Consider the following 19,630-nt stretch of genomic DNA (forward strand, 5'->3'; position numbering starts at 1 on the left):
AAAATAAAAAGGCCAAGCTTTTCTTACTTGTAACTATACACTAGGAAATAGTTGTTTCTTTTGCTCTTTTCTTGAAACTCAAGTTTCTTTTCAAAGAAGAAAAATAGTTCACACATAATGTCACATGAGACAAATAATTGAGAACTTTTTTGGAGAAGCCTGAATTTGTTTTTGTGTTTCAGGAAGAACTAATTCTTTTTCAATGTGTTGTATGTTTTTTGGTTTGGGGTTTGTTTGTTTGTTTGTTTGTTTGTTTGTTTTTTATATTTCTGGTAATTGAAAGGAGGATATGTTGATTGAGGTCTCTGCATAGGAAATTGTTGACTTCATGTGTTGAATTTACAGTTAAAGAGCCCTGGTTATTAACCAGTTCAGGTCTGTTTATATCTTATAAAATTTTATCTTATAACTCATCCTAACTGATAGTTATTGATAGAACTCAGCCTAATTGATATTTATTGATATTTCATATCAAAGATAATACTCTTCAGTATATCAAATATGAAATATTAAGAACATACAAATTATATTAGTTTGTGTTTATTTTTTCTTTACAGATAGCACAACAGTAGAAAAATTAAGAGCTATTTGTTTGGACTGTGCAAAACTTGGAGAAAATAACCTTGGACCATCTCTTGACTCACTTTTCTTTGGTCCTTCTGCCTCCCGAGTGCTATACCTAACAGAGGTTGGTTTTTTCCTTTTCACTACTGTAATTTTTACATCAGATGGTAATATAAATGTAATATTGTAATCTTTCGAAATGGTTAAATATTTCTTAGTGATGATAATAAGTGAAATAAACATTTTAAATTATTTTCTAACACCTTTTAATACATTTTCCCACTCCCTCTTTATTCCAGGTAGTTTATGCCTTGCTAATGCCTGCTGCTGCACCTTTGGCAGATGAGTCCTCTGACTTTCAGTTTCACTTCTTGAAAAGTGGTGGATTATCTCTTGTACTGAGTATGCTAACACGAAATAACTTCCCACCAAATACAGATATGGAAACTCGAAGGGGTGTTTACTTCAATGGTCTTAAAATAGCTAAACTATTGTTAACTGCTGTAGGCTATGGTCATGTTCAAGCTGTAGCAGAAGCTTGTCAGCCAGTTGTAGATGGTACAGATCCTGTAACACCGGTAATAATTTTTTTTAATCTTTAAAATAAATATTATGATTAATGTTTAAGTTTTAAAAATAAACTTAGTGACTCAAAGTAGGGAACGCAAGTTTAATGTAGTCTACTAAGTTATATTAAGATGTAAAAATCCTGTATAGATTACACTGTTCTCGAAGGACACCTCATTCCCCTTAAGTTTTTTTCTTTTTTTTCATTTCAGTTTAAGTCTCATAAAAACTTCACTTGCATCTTTTTATCTCATACTGACAGATATATATGTGTGGGTAGGTGATTATAAAAGATTTATTTGGTATATTCCCTGCCTTTCCTTAACACCATGACAAACATAACCTGTTAGACTGACAAAAGCTTCTCTCTTTGCCCTGATATCCTTGATGCATATCGCCCAATGTTCTCGAGATATGTTGAGATTTGATGCAATGGTTAATGTGGCATTCAGTTTTCACTAAATTTGACGTCGTTTTTTTTATATTAAGATATGATTTCATTAAGTTGTTGGCTGAAGATAAAATGGTTTAGGGATGCAGATTTTTTCTTTAGTTCTTGGGAAAATTTGCTTAATGAATAGATATTTGCTATTCAGAATTTTCATTGATTATTTTAGATAGTATAATAGTATTGTAGGTTTTGTTTAAAAGACATTTTCATGCTAAGGCATTTTAAATAGAATAGATATTTTGGGGTGGAATGGGCAGAGTTGGTGAGTAGGGGATTCAGTGAAACAACTTAGGCCTTCTGTTGATAGGAAAATGGTTTATTTATATTTTTCTCTCAACTTTTATATAATCTAAAATTTTCCATTAAAGGTTTGAAAAAATAGTGGTTTATAAAAGCAAATTTAGAAAAGAAATTTACAGTGCTCTGTCTTTAAGTTTGATTTCTTTATACTTTGGGTTATATACATATCAGTAAAATACATACAAGGCCATTTTATATACCTACATGTTCTCCCTAATATTTATATTTAGAAAAATGTGCCAAAAATACATAGGAACACAGTAGTGTCTAATCTCAAGTTGCTTACATTCAGGAGAGCTAAATACAAAATTAATTACTCAAAATATGTTTACTATAGAACTATCTACAATATAAAGAATTGATTTACAATGTGAGAAATATAATGACTATTGAATAAAATTAATTCTTGATATTTGTCCTCAGACATTTAAGAACTTATTTATACTGTTAAGTAAACCTTTCTGTACCTTTTGCAAATTTTTATTTTTTCTATTCCTTATTTAACATAATTCCCTTTCCGTGAAGAGTTGGAGGCCTTGATTTTTGAATAGAAAATATGTGGGTCTATGTTGAGACAGAAAAAAAAAAAACAAAAAACAATTAGTTATCCTGCAGAATATACCTAATTCTCACCTCAATTTGAGTTGAATTGGAAATTAATACATCAATGGTGACCTTATCAAGAAAGATTTCCTTGTAAGACAAAATGCCACAAGACTTCACTCAACTAAAAATAAATTGGTTAAATTGGTAAAAGTTACAGTTTTAAAACATAACTTTTCATTCATTCAACAAATAATATATTACACATCTAGTATAGTCCACATATTGCTAGAGATTTTGAGTTAAAAGCTTACATAATTTCTGTCTGTGTACATTAGTTTATTGGAAAATAAGTTGTCAAAATACATTGAATACTTCTTTGCTAATTACCATACTGTATCTCATTTTATCATTCATATAGTCATAATTTGTGGGTCACTCATACCAATTTTGTAAGTGAAAATTAAGGTCTAAAGAGATGAAACAACTTGATCGAATAGTAGAAATGACCTCACAGTTTAAACTCAGCAAAGAATCTGCAAAGGCTGTCTCTGAAACTATTTTGACCACTTCTGCTACATTTTTAGCTTTTTATTGGAAATCTTATGTGGCATCTGGCAAATAGACTCAAATATTTATTGAAAGATTAAATAATATATACATACCAGTAAACAAAAAGTTAAGTACAAAATTTCTCTGATTTGATATTAGAGAGAAAACCTGGAAGCATTGTACCTATTCAGTCTTCTGCTTTGTTCACCCTAGTGACTGCAGGAACACCTCCAGAAATTCTTGAATTTCTTAAAACATCTGTTTTTGAAAACATTTTATTAAAAAACTTAACTTTGAAAAAATCGTAGAGATGATGGAGGATTAAGCTATGGAGACTTTAAAATGTTTTCAGGATAACATTAGAGCACAGGTTGCAAAAGTACCTTTGAACAAAATAAAGAACTCCTTAAAAACTGAAAAGAAAGGAAAGAAGACATAAATTTAAAGATAAGGAATAAGAAATTGAAAGTTTACCTTATTCCCTCAAGTTTCTCTGTCATATTATGGCAGACATGGTCATCTGTTGAGAAGAAGGGCTGGGAAAAATTTACCTGGAGATTTGTTCAAAGCTGTGTCATTTATCTCCAGGAAGTAAAAGTGACCCCATTTGTAGAAAATTGAGTTCATATGAAATTACTGTGCAGAAGAGTATTCTCACTCCAAAGGCAACTAAGAAAGATGTCTACAGTGTTAAGATTCCGAAATGCTTTTTATGCGGATCACCATAAATTCTGTAGTATATGTGGAAGGGTGACATTTTAAGAGTGATGTTGGATAAGGAGCAAATGGTTGGGTTTTTATTATATACAATTTTTTGGAATTTAGTTATGTACAAGTTTTTACTCCAAGTAAAAAGGTTAACTTTTTTCAGATTAACCAAATTACTCACGATCAAGCTGTTGTGCTTCAAAATGCCCTTCAGAGCATTCCTAATCCATTATCTGAGTGCATACTTAGAAATGTATCGATACGTCTTGCTCAGCAAATATCTAATGAGGTTAGTATTAAACTTCAAAAGCTCTGGGATCTTGGATTGTTTGTTTCTTATTATTCTGGCACAGTCTCCACTTACTCATAAATAAATAAAGATTATCACAATTTCAGATTAAATACTCTAAGACCATTTCACTTTTTTTAATTTTGATAACTTATATTTGCATTTTTATTCAAAATATTTAAAATTGTTTTTGATTTTTTATTTGACCTACATGTTTAGAAGCATGTTGTTTACTCTCAAAACATTTTAGGATTTTGCAGCTATAGGATTTCTGTTATTGCTTTCTTGTTTACTTCCACTGGTTTAAGAACATCCTTTATTTCATTTCTATTCTTTTAAAAGTGTTAAGGTATGATTTATGGCCCAATGTGTGGTCTATCTTTCTGAATGTTTTACGAGCTTGAGAAGAATATGTAGCACTTTAAATCTTTTCGTTTTAGCTAAAGTTTCATAAAATTGTATTTAATGTTAACTATTAATGTTAGTACTTAAAAAGTACTTTTAAACACTTTTAAACAAACTTTTTGTAGTATAATTTACATTGTCATAAACTAGATCAAAATAAATCACATTATTTCGAGAGATGTTTAAACTAATGAATGATGCAGTCAGGAAGCAGCATTTTCATCATCCGCAGCGTTCTGCTTCTGGTTACAGGTAACCAGTGCTCTACTATTTGACAGTGCATAGTAGTTCTTATTTTCTTATATTTTACATAAATGAAGTTGTTGTATACTCTTTTGTGTTTGGATTATTTCAGTGAATATGATTTTTAAATTTATCTGTGTTATTTTGTGTGTAGGTTATTTCATTTTAAATAATATTACATTTTATGGGCATTGTGCATATTCTTAGTTTTTGACTATTGGGAAATAGAGAAATTTTAAAAATTCATCAACAGATCACAAGAGCTTCTGAGGGTATGTTTTCTTATCTATGGGTGAACACAGGACTGGAACTGCTGGGCTATTTGGTTTTCCTATGTTTTAAAAGTTCTTAATGAGAAATATAGAGCCATATTAGGTCTTAATCTGAAGTATGCTTTGTGTCTAATAGTGATAAAAGTGTTTTTGCTTTGTCTACGTATATTTGTTTTAAAGATACCAAAAAAAGCGGGGGAGAGGGGCGTCTACTTTGGACCAAAAAGACAGTGTGAAGCATATTCACTTTGTTTACAACCATTTCTGCTGTGTCTTTTGCAAAGAGAAACCTTTTTTTTTTCTGATTATTTCACTGTACTATTCTGTCAGCATTTTTAATTACTCATTTTCTTTCAGGCTTCAAGGTATATGCCTGATATTTGTATAATTAGAGCCATACAAAAAATCATCTGGGCATCAGGATGTGGGGCATTAGAGCTAGTATATAGCCCAAATGAAGAAATTACTCAAGTTTATGAGATGGTAAGAATTATTACAGAGATATATTTCTTTTATATAAATGTTAATTTTATGTGTGACTAAATTTTTATCATGTCTGCCATCCTTCAGTCAAAGTTAATAAACTAGTAATAGTTAAGGTGAGAATATATAAAACTTTGTTTTGAAAATAAAACATTCAGTATCTTGCTGTAAGGCAGCTTTTTTCTAAAACTTTTTTTAAAACTTTTTCATTGCATTGAATATAGTTATGCCATAATGCATTTGCTTTTTCTGGTTCTCTTTAATTATTCCTCTTCAGCCTTTTGTCCTGCATAAGTCTTGGTAACAGCCTGCTGTAGAATCGTACCATTGAAGTATTTTATTTGGTTCTTTTGAGCACTCAAAAGGAGAAAAGATTTCTGCAATTTATATATTATCCCCTAGACTTCGTTGGAGTAAATAAATTATTTGCAAACAGGAAACTTTGTTTAACTTTTTCATATCCTGTAATATTTAATTCTCCTGACAGTCACTTCTATATATTTAAAAGGGGCAAAGTGGCGACTTGTACACCTTCCCTTTTTAGAATATTTGAATGAGTATTTTGTTCCAGTCATAAATACACTGTACTGATTTTTTTATGATTAGAGGTAGATTAAAAATTATAAGTACTTGAGTATATTTTAAGTTGAAGAAGTCTTCTGTAATCTTAATAAACATTTGTGTAAGACAATTGCTGCTTTAATTAAATTTCGTTTTAGATAAACTATATAGTAAAACTAACCAAAGGCCCAGAGTGCAGTGACATAGCGATATGTTTAGAAAGGAATCATGATTGATGCAGAAATATACCACTTACACCCAGAAAAACAAGAAAAGGGGTATTTAGATTTAATCCTTTAATTCTCTTTGAGATTATTCCAAAGGGGCTCAAAAGCTACAGGTAACGAGACTGAAGATAAATGGTATTTATTTAGTGAGAAGGCAAGTCTTAAATATTAACTGGAAGATTTGTGAGTTTTGTGTTATTTTAGTGTATCACTGGGTAATTTACTCCTGCTTATAATTTTATAGACCAGCAGTGCAAGCAGTGAGCCAGATGTGGAAGATGAACAAGTTTGCTGTGAAGCATTGGAAGTGATGACATTATGTTTTGCCCTAACTCCGACAGCCTTGGATGTACTTAGTAAAGAAAAGGCCTGGCAGACATTTATTATTGATTTATTATTGCACTGTCCCAGCAAGTAAGTGATTTTTAAAAATTTGGATGAAGGCTGATCATACTTTTTTTTCAAGCATATGTGAATTAATTTTGACCAAGATTTATCTCAGAAGTCAAATAAGGAAATCTTATTAACATTTTGAAATTTAAGAAACTTATTTGACTTAATCTTAATTTTATTCACTTGATCTAACTTTATTTCATCTCTGCAAAATGCCAATGTTGATTTTTTTCTTCTTTATCAATGTTTGTTATTGTGGTATGACACACATATGTATGTGTGCACATACATATATACACATATATATATATATACACAAACATAGACTTTGTCACATTGTGGTAAAATACATATAGTCTTCCTTTCACCATGAGGGATATATTCTAAGCTAAGACCTCCAGTGGAAGTGTCAAACCCCTGATAGTACTGAATCCTATATATATTATGTTTTTTCCTATACATACATACACCTATGATAAAGTCTAGTTTATAGTTTAGGCACAGTAAAGATTAACAACAGTTACTAATGATAAAACAGAACAATTACAACAATATACCATAGTAAAATTTATGTAAATCTTTCTGATACTGATCTAATGACTAAGATGGCTACCAAGTTACTAAGAGGTGGGGAGCATATACGGTGTGCATACTTAAGACAAAGAGCTGAATATGTACAGACTTCTTTCTGTTATTATTCCTAAATAATACAGTAAAGCAAGTATTTACATATCATTTACATTGTGTTAATAGTGTTGTAAGTAAGTAATCTAGAGTTGATTTAAAGTATGTGGGAGGATAGCATAGATTATATGCTAATATTATCATTTTATATAGAGAACTTAAGCATCTGTGAATTTGGTATCCTCAGGGGTCCTGGAATTAATCCCCTACAGACACGGAGGTATGATTATATCCCTCAACTCACATGATTTTTTATGATTTTCGGGGTGGGAGCATGACAGGAAAACTTGAGATCAACCTTCTTAGCAAATTTCAGTACGATAGTAAGTATAGTTGCTAAACTGTAAGTTATTTCTCTAAAACATATTCATCCTGCAAATTAAAACCTTATACTCTTCAACCAGTATTTCCCTGTTTACCCATCCCCTTGCAACTACCACCATTCTACTCTTTGCTTCATGAATACGACTTACAGATTCTACATAAAAGTGATATGCAGTATTTGTCTTCTGAGTCTGGCTTATTTCACTTAAAATATAGTGTAGTGTCCTCTAGTTTCATCCACAGTGTAGTGTTGCAGAATTTCCTTTTTTTAAGGCTGAATAATATTCCATTGTATACGTATATCAATTTTCTTCATCCATCCATCAGCAGATGCTTAGATTGTTTCCATGGCTTGGCTGTTTTGAAAAATTCTATATGGTATCATGGGAATGTTAATATCTCTCCAAGATATTGATTTCATTCCATTGGATATATATCCAGAAGTAGAATTGCTGTATCATGTGGTAGTTCAGTTTGGGGGTTTGTTTGTTTTTGGGGGGGAACTATGTAATATTTTCCATAATGTACAAATTTAAATTCTCACTAACAATGTACAAAGGTTTCTCTTTTATCTGTATCATCATCAACACTGTTATCTCTTGACTTTTTAAAATTAGCCATTCTAACAGGTGTGTTGTGACATCTCATTTTGGTTGTATTTCTCTGATGATTAGTCATGTTGTCCATCTTTTCACATACCTATTTGCCATTTATATGTCACCTTTGGAAAAATGTCAGGTATTTTGCTCATTTTTTTTAATTACTTTTATGCTATTAATTTATGAGTTGCTTGTATTTGGATATACACCTCTCATTAGAAATATGGTTTGCAGATATATTTTCTCATAGGTTGCATTTTCTGTTGATTGCTGCTTTTGCTGTGCAGAAGCTTTTTACTTTGATGAAATCTCTTTTACATATTTTGCTTTTGTTGCCTGTGCTTTTAGCATCATCCAAAAAATCAGTTGCCCAATGTCAAAAGTCTGTTCTCTGATTTCGTCCAAGTAGTTTTATGAATTCAAGTGTTAACAATTTTAATTTTCTTTTCAATCAATTTTTATGATACGGTGTGAGACAAGTGTTCTTCTCATTTTTAAAAATGTGGAATTCTATTTTTCCCAACACCCTTTATTGAAGATACTATTCTTTCTCCATTCTGTATCCATGGCCTTGTCATGATTATTTTCAAATATCAATTGACGTTAGAAATTCATAGTTTTATTTCTCGATTCTTTATTTTGTTCTACCAGTATGTGTGTCTGTCTTTATGCAACTTTTTTTTATTACTGTAGCTTTATAATATAGTTTGAAATCAAGAAGTATGATGCCTTCACTTTTGTTTTCATCAAGATTGCTTTCACTCTAGCGAGCCTTTTGTGGTTTCATATGAATTTAGGATTTTCTTATTTCCATTGCAATGCCTTTGGTATTTTCATAGGAATTGTACTAAATTGTACTTTTGTTAGTATGGACGTTTTAACCATATTCTCATAATTCAGGAACACCAGATGTCTTCAGTTTCCTTTGTCAATGTTTTATAATTTTTATTGTACACATCTTTTCACTTAGAATATTTTCTTTTTGTTATCACTGTCAGTGTGATTGTTTCCTTACTATCTTTTTTATACTTCATTGTTTGCGTATAGAAATAAAATATTTTTGTAGATTGATTTTGTATGTTGCAAATTTTATTTACAGATTTTTTTGTTGAGTCTTTAAGGTTTTCAGCATGTATAATTATGTCATCTGCAAACAATGTTACTTCTTTCTCTCTGTTTGGATCTATTTTATTTCTTATCTAATTGCTCTGAAGAGAACTACTACTGTGTTGAATAGAAGTAGTGAGAGTGGACATGTTTGCCTTGTACTGGATGTTAAAGTGAAAGCTTTCAGGTTTTCACCACTATGATAACTGTGGGCTTTTCATACATGGCCCTTAATTATATTGAGGTAAGTTCCTTTTTTAAAAAAAAATTAATTACAAATGGTTATTGAACTTTGTCAAATGCTTTTCTGCATATATTGCTATGATCTTGTGGTTTTCTTTCATTTCATTAATGTGATGTGTCTCATTGACTGATTGCATGTTGAACCATCCTTACATTCCAAGGATAATTTTCATGTGGTCATGATTTATAATCTTTTTAACATTCTGTTTAATTTGGTTTGTTAGTATTGTATTGAGGATTTTTGTCTCTTATGTTCATCATCAGAGATATTGTAGTTTGGTGGATGGGCTTTGTTGGTTTTTCTCTAATGGTTTTTATCTGGCTTTTTTATTGGGATGATGCTGCCATAATAAAATGAGTTTGGAAGTTTTCCCACTTGTTCTGTTTTTTGGAAGAATTTTGAAAGATTAGTTATAAAATCTCTTTTGAATGGTACAAATCATCCAGAAAGTCATCTATCCTGACCTTATGTTTATTGAGATTTTTTTATTATTAATTCATTCTTCTTACTTGTTATTGGTTTATTTATTATTTCTATTTATTGATTTGTTTGATTGTATGTTTTTTGGAAAATTAGTGGCTTCCAGATTTTTATGATTATGTTATGATATAAAAGTTCATAATAATCCTTTATGATTTTTGTTACTTATGAATTTGGTGTTCTCTCTTTTTTTCTTAGTATAGCTAACAATTACTCATTTTTTTTTTAAACTTGTAGACTTTAAAATTGTTTCTGTTCTTTTTCTTTTCATGTTATTTACTTTTTTATTACTTGTAAACTTTATTTTTTTTCCAGTTCTATGAAATATAATATTAGGTTGTTTGAGATCCTTTTAATGTAAACTGTATTAATATCATTTTTCGTCTTAGAGCTTTTCTGCATTCTACAAGTTTTGGTATGTTGTGTTTTCATTTTCCGAAGATATTATTTAAATTCTCTGTTTATTTTCTCTTTACCCAGTAGTTGTTCAAGAGTGTGTTATTTTGTTTCTGTGTATTTGTGAATTTTTCTGTTTTCTAGTTTCATTACATTGATCAGAAAAGATACTTAGAATGATTTCCTACTTCTTGAATTTGTTGACTTTGTGACTTAACATGTGATCCTCCTAGATAATGTTCTTTATATGCTTGAGAAGAATGTGTATTATACTGCAGGATAGAAAGTTCTGTATGTGTCCACTAGGTTCATTTAATTTCTCTGACTGTTCAGTTCTGCTGTTCTCTTTAACAGTTTTCTGTTGAGGAATCCAGTATGGAGTAGAATGTTGAAGTATCTTATTTTATTGCTATTTGTACCTTCATATTACTTAATGTTAGTTTTATATATTAAGGTGCTTTGATATTGGGTGACTATAATTGTTATATCTTCCTGTTGAATTAAACATTTTCGTTATGTAATGCTCTTGCGACTTTATTTTTATTAGTTTCAAGTATATAGTACACTGGATAGACATTTATGTAGTTTATGAAACATTCAGCCTGATTGCTCTTTCTCTCCTCTGGCTCTATAACTAAGCATTGCATTACTGCTGACTGCCTTCCTTATGCCCTGCTCCCCATCTCTGTGACCATCTAACAACTACTGATTTGTACTTCTTTAACTTTTCATTCCTTTCTCCCAGCCCCCCAAACCTCCTCCCCTCCAGGCGTCTTCTGATGTGTTTAAAATTTTGTCTGAACATATTAGTTGTCTTACATATGTCTGAATATAACATATAGGTATAAATATATTCGCCCCTGCTTTCTTTTGGTTACCATTGGCATGGAATATGTTTTTTCTTCTCTTCAGTGTTAGCTAAAGTTAGTCTGTTTAAGGCAGCATATGGTGAGGTCTTCTTCTTTTATCCATTAGCCACTGTGTGCCTTTGGATTTTAACCCATTTACATTTAAAGTATTGAATGCTGGGTAAGGACATTCTCTTTCCTTGTCTAATTGTTTTGAGTGTTTTATACTTACTCTTTTGCTTCCTATTTGCTGTCTTCAAGATTATTTTTCAGTAGTATACTTTTATTCATTTCTCTATATTTTATGTATGTAATAGAAATTTTTTTCTCACTTCTATGAGATTTACATAATACTTTTGCAGTAATTTTTAGCTGATATCTAAAAGTTTTCTCTTCCCCCAAGTGAGGAGAGACTGCAGCTAAGTCATTGGCGGAAAGTTACATTTGAAACTAATTTCTCCACATTCTTGCAACATTTGTTTTGTTTTGTTTTTATATAGTACTCATCCTAATTGGTGTGAAGTAGTATTTTCTTTTAGTTTTTGTTTTTATTTCCCTAATAACTAGTGATGTTGAACACATTTTCATATTATGTTTGTTCAGTCATATCTTCCTTGAAGAAATGTCTGTTCAAGCCTTTTACTCTTTCCTCTCTCTATATTTCATGTTATGGATGTTACAATTTATATTTTTTGTATTATGTAATTAATAAATCTATATCTATAGTATAAAAAACATTTTGCCTTTTAACTTTTATAGATTTAGTAATGATTTATGTACCATCCTAACATATTAGAATGTATTGAATTTGATGCTGTCTCTACCAGTGAGTTTTATATTTTCATAGATTTTGTGTTAATAATTAGCATTCTTTCATTTTGACCTGAAGAACTGCCTCTAGCTTTTCTTGTAGATATTATGGTGATGAACTCTCAGCATTCGTTTAGGGTGTCTTTAAATTTCTTTAGTTTCTGAAAAAGTTTTACTAGACACAGTATGCTGGTTAATAGTTTTTTTCCTTTCTGTAGCACTTGGACTGCCAACTGCTAGTTTTATGGGAAGTTCTTTTTATGTGATTCTTTGCTTTTTTCTGGCTGCTATCAAAATTTTCTCTTTAAATTTTAATAATTGGATTATAATGTCTTTTGGGGTAATCTTTGTATTAATCATGTTTAAAGACCTTTGGAGGTTCATGAATCTGGTATCTTAACCACCACCCCGCCTCCAGTATTTGGTAACTTTTCAACCATTATTTCTTTTATGAGATTTCTGCCCTTTGTCTGTCTTTTCTTTCCGGGACTCCCTGCATGTGTTTAATAATTTGTCTTGATGTTGCCCTATAAATCGCATAGACTTTCTTCACTGTTTTTCAGATTTTTTCCTCTATTAACTGAGTAGTCAACTGACGTCTCTTCAAGTTCACATATCCTTTTTTTCCATTTGATTTAGTCCACTGTTGAAACTCTTCTTTGCATCTTTTTATTCCGTTTCGTCAGCTGCAGAATTTGTTGTTATTTATAAAAATATCTATGTCTTCAGATTTCTCATTTTGTTCATGTATTGTGTTCCTGAGTTCAGTGAGTTTCTTTGTTCTCTTATAGCTTGCTTATCTTTCTTAAAACAACTGTTTTGGATTCTTTGTTAGGCAGTTCATAGATCTCGAATTTTGGGGGACAGTTACTGGAAAATTATTCATTTGATGGTGTCATGCTTTCTTGATTTTGTGTATATGAGTATGTTTCTGGTGTGGATGTGTGTACATTTGGTGGGATAGTCACCTATTCCATATTTCACAGACTGGGGAGACTTCAACTTTGATTGGGTGCAGTTGTGCTGGATTGATGGGATGTGGCAGCTCTTGTTCCAGGAAGGTATCATGTTCCTTTTCTAGTGGAGGTGTAGCAACAAATCTTTCTCCGGCTTCCACATTTGCTGTGGCGCCCTCTGCAGATAATGTGGCTTTCCTGCAGCTTTCTCTGCTGGGCTTGGCTGCAGTGGCAAAAGTTGTGGTTGTTTAAAACAGTGACAAGTCCTGCTGGATTCTTCCTGTTTTCTTTTCCCCCACGTGAGGGGAGACTGCAGCTAAATGGATCTCTCTTGGCATTGAGCTGTTCTTTCTTGTTTTAATAGCACTTGGCATATAATATCATATTAGTTTCTGGTGTACAACATATTGATTAGACATTTATATTACTTACAGAATAATCACGCTGATACTGATTCAAAAGTCTGCTTCATCTAATCTGTTGATTCCTCCTCTGGTATTCTTATTTCAGGTATTGTGTTCTTCATTTTTTACTGGTTATTCTTTATCTTTTCTATCTTCATTTTTATATTTCCTGTTTCTTTGTTAAATTTCTCTCACTGAGTACTTTTCCCTTACGTTCATTGAGTGTTCTTATAACCAGTTTTATGAATTCTTTGTCTGGAAGATTGCTTGTCTCTATTTTGTTTAATTCTTTTTCTGAAGCTTTGTTCTGTTCTTTTATTTAGGATGTGTTTGTCTCACTATTATGCTGCCTCCTTGTTTTTGTTTCTGTGTATGAGGGAGGGCTGCTGTGTCTCCTAGTCTTAGTAGAGTGGCCTTATGTAATAGATGTCCTGTGGGATCCAGTGGTGCAGTCTCCCTGGTAACCTCAGCTAGGTGCACCAGGTGTCTCTTGTATGTCTCCTGTTATAGTTTAACCTATTGCCATTTGCCATCAATGGTAGGGATTGACCCTCTGGCTGATTGGTAATGAGAACTTGTCATGACTACAGTGGAGGAACAGTTGTGCAAGGGCTGACTTAAAGAGTGTGTTGTCCTAGGATGTGGCTCTGGTGATGCTATGGCTCAGACTGAACTAGTCACTGAGCATGCAGGGCTGGGTGTCCTGGGAGGGGACCCATTACATGCCAAGTTCAGTCACAGCCTGTGCCCTTCATGAGAATACCTGGAATGAGCCACCAAGCAATCCACAGGTGGTCACCACCTGCACTGGGCTTGCATGTGCCTTGAGAGGCAGGCCAAGCTGCAAACTGAGGTGCTGCCACTAGTGCTGGGCTTAGGGCTGCTCAGCAAGAGGTCCAGGGCACGCCAAGGCCAGATATTGTTTGTTTAGTTTTTTAGAATTTTTGAAAGACTGTAGGTAAGACCACAACATGAGCCAAGACAGGCCATTTGTCTGGAAAATCCCCTGGAAGCACAGCTTGTATGGGTCTGAAAGTTGGGTGGGGCATGGTTTCAGGGAGTCACCAGGGCAGGGTGACTTGTCTTAGCCAAATTAATGGATACTCAGGTATGGCAGCCACCTACATCTGCATGCCAAGAGGAGGAAGGCTATCAACAAAGGAAAAATGGCTTCTGCTAACACTTCTGTTCAGGAAAGAGCTGCTCCTCCAGCCTTTGTCCTGAAGCCAGACAAATCACCTTCTTCCTATATGTCTCTGGCACCTTTTGAGCTGTTACCCCAGCACTGGAGCTTAGAATGAGTGAGTTCATTATCAAGTAAGTCAGTGCTTAGTTCCCCAAAGAGGTAGACCTTCATCTTTTTCATCCACAATCTCCTCTGGTTTTCACAGCTAGAAGTTGTAGTGACTTCTCTTACCATACCACACTGGAACCCTGGGATTAGGACCACTTGCTCCTCCAGGGAGATCTCTGTAGCTGAGATTTCCGTCCAATTTTCAACTGCCTGTTTGTGTCTCCATGCCACCTAACAGTTGTAAGGTGGCCTCTTTTGTGTGTCCACAGTTATAGGACTTCTGTTCAGCTAGACATAAGGTGATTCTCAGTGACGGGTGTCCTGTAGTTGAGTTGTAATTTTGACATGGTCATGAGAGGAAGCAAGCAGAGTATTAACGTACTCTGTCATCGTGACTGGGAGCCTCAGCTATTCTTGACTTAGAGATGGTATAACATGAGAAATGTGCTTCCTGTTCTTTTTATGTGGCCATCCTTGTTCTGTGTGCTGTAGCCTCCTATTTCATTCTGGAGCTCTCTCAGTACTATTTTTGTTGACATGTTGTTGTGTTGATATGTCATTTGTTGATATTTCATTGTTTTTATTGGAGAAAAAACATGGAGACCTTCTGGCCATAATCTGACTGACATGGCTCCCTTTCTCTGGTTTTAACAGAGCATTTTATCTGATTCCAATGCTTTTCTCCCTTATTTATATTATACTTCCTGAATTACTTTCTTAATGTTTTTATCCTTGAACTTAGAATATATATTTGCAGCTATTCCTAGTCTTTTTTCAAATAATCGAGCACCAGTTCAGAGGTACTGCACATTTCTTATAGAATTCTCAGTTTCTCCTTCTCTTTGTAAAATTGCTGTTATTTATTTTACTTATCCAAAACTATACTCTTCAGTTTAATTTTTATTGTTACATGAACACTATAAAAAATGAACACGCTATAAAACAATTGAGAAAAATAAAAGATTTTTTTTAATTCTCTGATGCTTCAAAATTTTTTATTAATTTAAGCTCTTTATTATTGCGTTTAGGTCACAGCATCTGAAAACAATTACTTTTATTTAAAAGCAGGTTAATAAATCATTTTTTATAAAAAGCTAGTTAATATTTGCCATTACAAATCGAAATGTCTTCCAGAACCAAGTAATATCTGCTCTTTTAGTGTAAACAACATTAAAGTAGTAACATAATTTTTTAACATCTATAACAGTTGATATTCCTAAGTCATCTCCCATCCAAGTACTAATCAAGACATATAATTTTTAATACAAGCAAGTGAACTTATTTTAATTGACTGTTTACTAAATAATTTACAATAGGTAGAGATGCTTCCACTCACCAGGCTGGAATGCCAAGCAAGACAGAGGTCAGAATTCTTATTACATCCCAGATTTGCCCCCTGTCACTCTCAACCTGCTGGTGCTCTTTTCTTTATGTCTATCCAGGTTTCTAACATATCCTTTTTCTTCTTTCCAATTTATTTCTTTTAACATATTTTGTAAGACAAGTCTACAGGCAACTATTTTCCTCAGTTTTTGTTTAGGAAAGTGTTTTTCTTCAATTTTTAAGCATGATTTTTCTATGTACAGAATTCTGAGTTGGTGTTTTTTGGGTTTTTTTTTCTTTCAATGCTTTAAATTTCTCACTCAGTTAACTTCTTGCTTTCATGGTTCTTGAAGAGATATCCAAGATAATTGTTATTTCTCCTCTGTCATGAAGGTTTTCCTCTCACATGTTGCAGTTTTTCTCTGATTATCAGCAGTTTGAATATGAAATGCTTACATGTAGATTTTTTTTTAATATTTTTATTCTTACAGTGTTTTTAGTTTTCTTGAGGTGATTTGGAGTCTGTCATTAATTTTGGACAGTTTTCTATTGTTATTGCTTGAAATATTTTTTGTTTCCCTACCTTGTGGTGTTCCCAGTTATGCTTATGATTTATCTGTTGTAGTTGTCTCACTCATTCACTTTTTTTTTTTCTGTTGTCACAGTTTCTTTTGACATATCTTTAAGCTCATTGTTTATTATGTTCACTCTTTAGATGAGCCCATCTCAGGCATTCTTTTTTCTTGACCTCTAGCATTTACTTGGTTCTTTCTTAGAATTTCCATTGCTCTGTGTACATTGCTCCTCCCTTCTTACATGTTGTTAGTTTAGCCATTTGAGCCTTTAGCATATTAACTGTATATATTTTAAATTCCTGGCCCTGTAATTCTTAGCATCATGCCATATCTGTGTCTGGTTATGATGTTTGCTCTTTTTTGCAAACTCTTTTTTTCTTTGACTTATGTTGTAATTTTTGTGGAAACCTGGACCTGATGTATTAGGTAAAAGTTAAATGGGCCTTTAAAGTAAGATTTTATGTTTTTGTGGCTTTGACTTTGGCTTTGTTTACTCTCTATTATAGATGTTGTCAAAGCCTAAAATTATCTTTGGAATCCTCGTTTTTGTCTGTCTTAGATTTCTCTAGAGAACTCTTCTTAAGGTCTGAGATGTTTAATTCTTTCAGTTGAATTCCCTGTTCTATAGGGACACTATTGATGTGGGTAAAGGAAGTATTCTGTCTTTTCATGATCAGAGTGTACTCAGGTTTTGTTTATCAGAGAATGTCTTAATTTCATACTCACATTTGAAATAACAGTTTTCGGTTGTAGTATTTCTACTTAATTTTTTTCAGCACTTTGCACATATTAGTCTATAGCCTTCTAATGAGAAAGAAGTTGATGATAATCTTGTTAACAACCCTTCATACCTGATGAGACACTTGTGTTGCTACTTTCAAGATTCTTTGTTTGGCTTTTTGAATATAGTATGAATATAGTGCATCTTCATATGAGTCTGAGTTTATTAATGTTTTTGGAACGTACATTCATTTAATTCCTCAAACTTGGGGAATTTTCTCTCTCATGTTTTGTTTCTCTACTCCAGGACTCTTGATGATTCACGTGTTGTTCCATTTGATGATATCCCATAGATCCCTTAGGCTCTGTGCACTTTTATTCATCCTATGTTCCTGACATGATTATTACAGTTGTCTTATCCTTGCTGGTTTCTTTAATCTACCTACTTAACTCTGTTTTTGAATTTTTCTTGTGAACAGGTATACAATTTTATTTTCCTTACATTGTATGTTTTCCATATTTTTATTGATGTTCTTATTTTGTTAATATCTCTTTCTGTAATTTTCTTCTTGTCTTCTTTTTGTTCTACAAGTATCTTTAAGACAGTTTATTTAACTCTTTGTCTGGAAAGTCTGCCATCTGGTTGTTTCTAAGGACATATTCTATTGACTTCATTTTTCCTTTGGTTCCATGGTTCTTTTTAAGCTTTGTGTGTTCTTTTTGAAAACTGGACATTTAAAATGTATCATGTAATTCTGTTGTAATCACATTTTTTCATCTCCCACAGTTGTGTTGAGGGTTTTCTTGGTTTATTTTTTGTTTTGTCATTGTATATTGTCTCTGTTCCAGGAATCAGTCTGAAATTGAAATTGAAGGTCTGTTCAGGTATTTTCTGAACCTACTTTCCTCTTATACGTGTTTGCTGTTAAATGTCCACATTTTGAAATGTCTGGTACCCACAAAAAGAAAATGAGAATAATGAAGCGGGTGAGGATCCAGTGCTCTTTTTAATGCCCAGGAAGTTGCTGAGCTAGAGTACAGTAGCTCTCCAAATGGGAGTGGAATAATGGCTTCCCATCTCTAAATCTGCACCTACAATATCAGAAACAGAAAACACTGACCACAACACAGATCCTAGGTATTTAAAAGACAGAGTCCTTACTGTCAGAATATCAGGGTCATGCAGGTTCTTGCAACTTTTGCCTGTTATGTCTGACAGTTTTTGCCCATAGGTGAATTCTTGCTACTCTACTCAGCCATTGTCCCAGAATCATTCACCCTTGTAATACACCCATCTGACCTTCTTTGCCTTTTAGTGGCAGGGTTTAATTTCTTTACGTGTCAAGTAGGGAATAATTTACTCTGATATTTAGCTATTTTCTGTATGTACTAAGTACTTACTGTTCCTTCACTCCTCCAGTATTGATTTTTAAAATTGTTCTCTAGAATTTTTATAGTAACATTATGGTTCCTTTCTTTTTATGTATATGGGCACACTTTGGAGATACTATGAGTTTGTTTCTGGACCACAGTAAAGCGAGTCACACAGATTTTCGGTTTCCCAGTGCTTGTAAAAGTTATGTTTGCATATATTGTTGTCTATCAAGTGTTCAGTAGCATTATGTCTAAAAAACAATATATTGCATTAATGTAAAAATGCTTTAGTGTTCACCATCACCCAAGGCTTTATCAAGTAGTAATCTTAGCTAATGGAGGGTCTTACCATCAATTTGTTAAAAACACAGTGTCTGCAAAGAGCAATAAAGTGAAGCGCAATAAAATGAGAGATGCCTGTGTATTTTTTAATACATCTTATTGGTTACTATTAGAATTTCAGTTAATATTCTAAACTTAACCTAATTTGAATAATATCAACTTAGTTTTAATAACATGGAATAATGGTAGTGTGTATATGCATTTTGATTCTTCCCCTTGATATTCTCATTGTCACTGATTACATCTCTAAAAACTGTATGACCATTAAAATAGATTTAAAATTGTTTCATGCATTTGTCTTTAAATCGTATAGTAATAAAATAGCTTCGTACCAAAAGTACAGGTTTTTGATAATTTTAATACAATGTTTCTTGGTGAAGGCCTTTTTGGGTAAAGATAATTAGGTGTTCTGTTGACTTCTTGAATTCGAAGCTCCAGCTCATTCCTTAGATTTAGGAAATTTTCGTCCACTATTTGTTTGAAAATGCTTTCTAATCCCTGTTCCTTTTCCTCGCTTTTGAGAATGCCCATTATTCTTATGTTTCCTCTCCTGATGGTATTAGCTAGTTCTTGTATTTCTCTTTCATAGTTT

At 32.6% G+C, this 19,630-nt stretch overlaps 1 protein-coding gene across 1 annotated transcript in view; it reads left to right on the top strand.

Annotated features, from left to right (window-relative positions):
• The window catches only part of LOC102890256 (probable ubiquitin carboxyl-terminal hydrolase FAF-X), a 113,385-nt gene that overhangs the window by 85,184 nt on the left and 8,571 nt on the right, over positions 1-19,630 (top strand). Inside the window, exons 22-26 of the mRNA XM_006917732.3 lie at positions 558-688; positions 864-1,142; positions 3,849-3,974; positions 5,252-5,377; positions 6,410-6,579. Of these exons, the coding sequence (XP_006917794.2) occupies positions 558-688; positions 864-1,142; positions 3,849-3,974; positions 5,252-5,377; positions 6,410-6,579 (832 nt within the window). The remainder of the gene's footprint in view (positions 1-557; positions 689-863; positions 1,143-3,848; positions 3,975-5,251; positions 5,378-6,409; positions 6,580-19,630) is intronic.

This window comes from Pteropus alecto, unplaced genomic scaffold (assembly GCF_000325575.1).
Source record: "Pteropus alecto unplaced genomic scaffold, ASM32557v1 scaffold477, whole genome shotgun sequence".
Classification (NCBI taxonomy): Eukaryota; Metazoa; Chordata; class Mammalia; order Chiroptera; family Pteropodidae; genus Pteropus; species Pteropus alecto.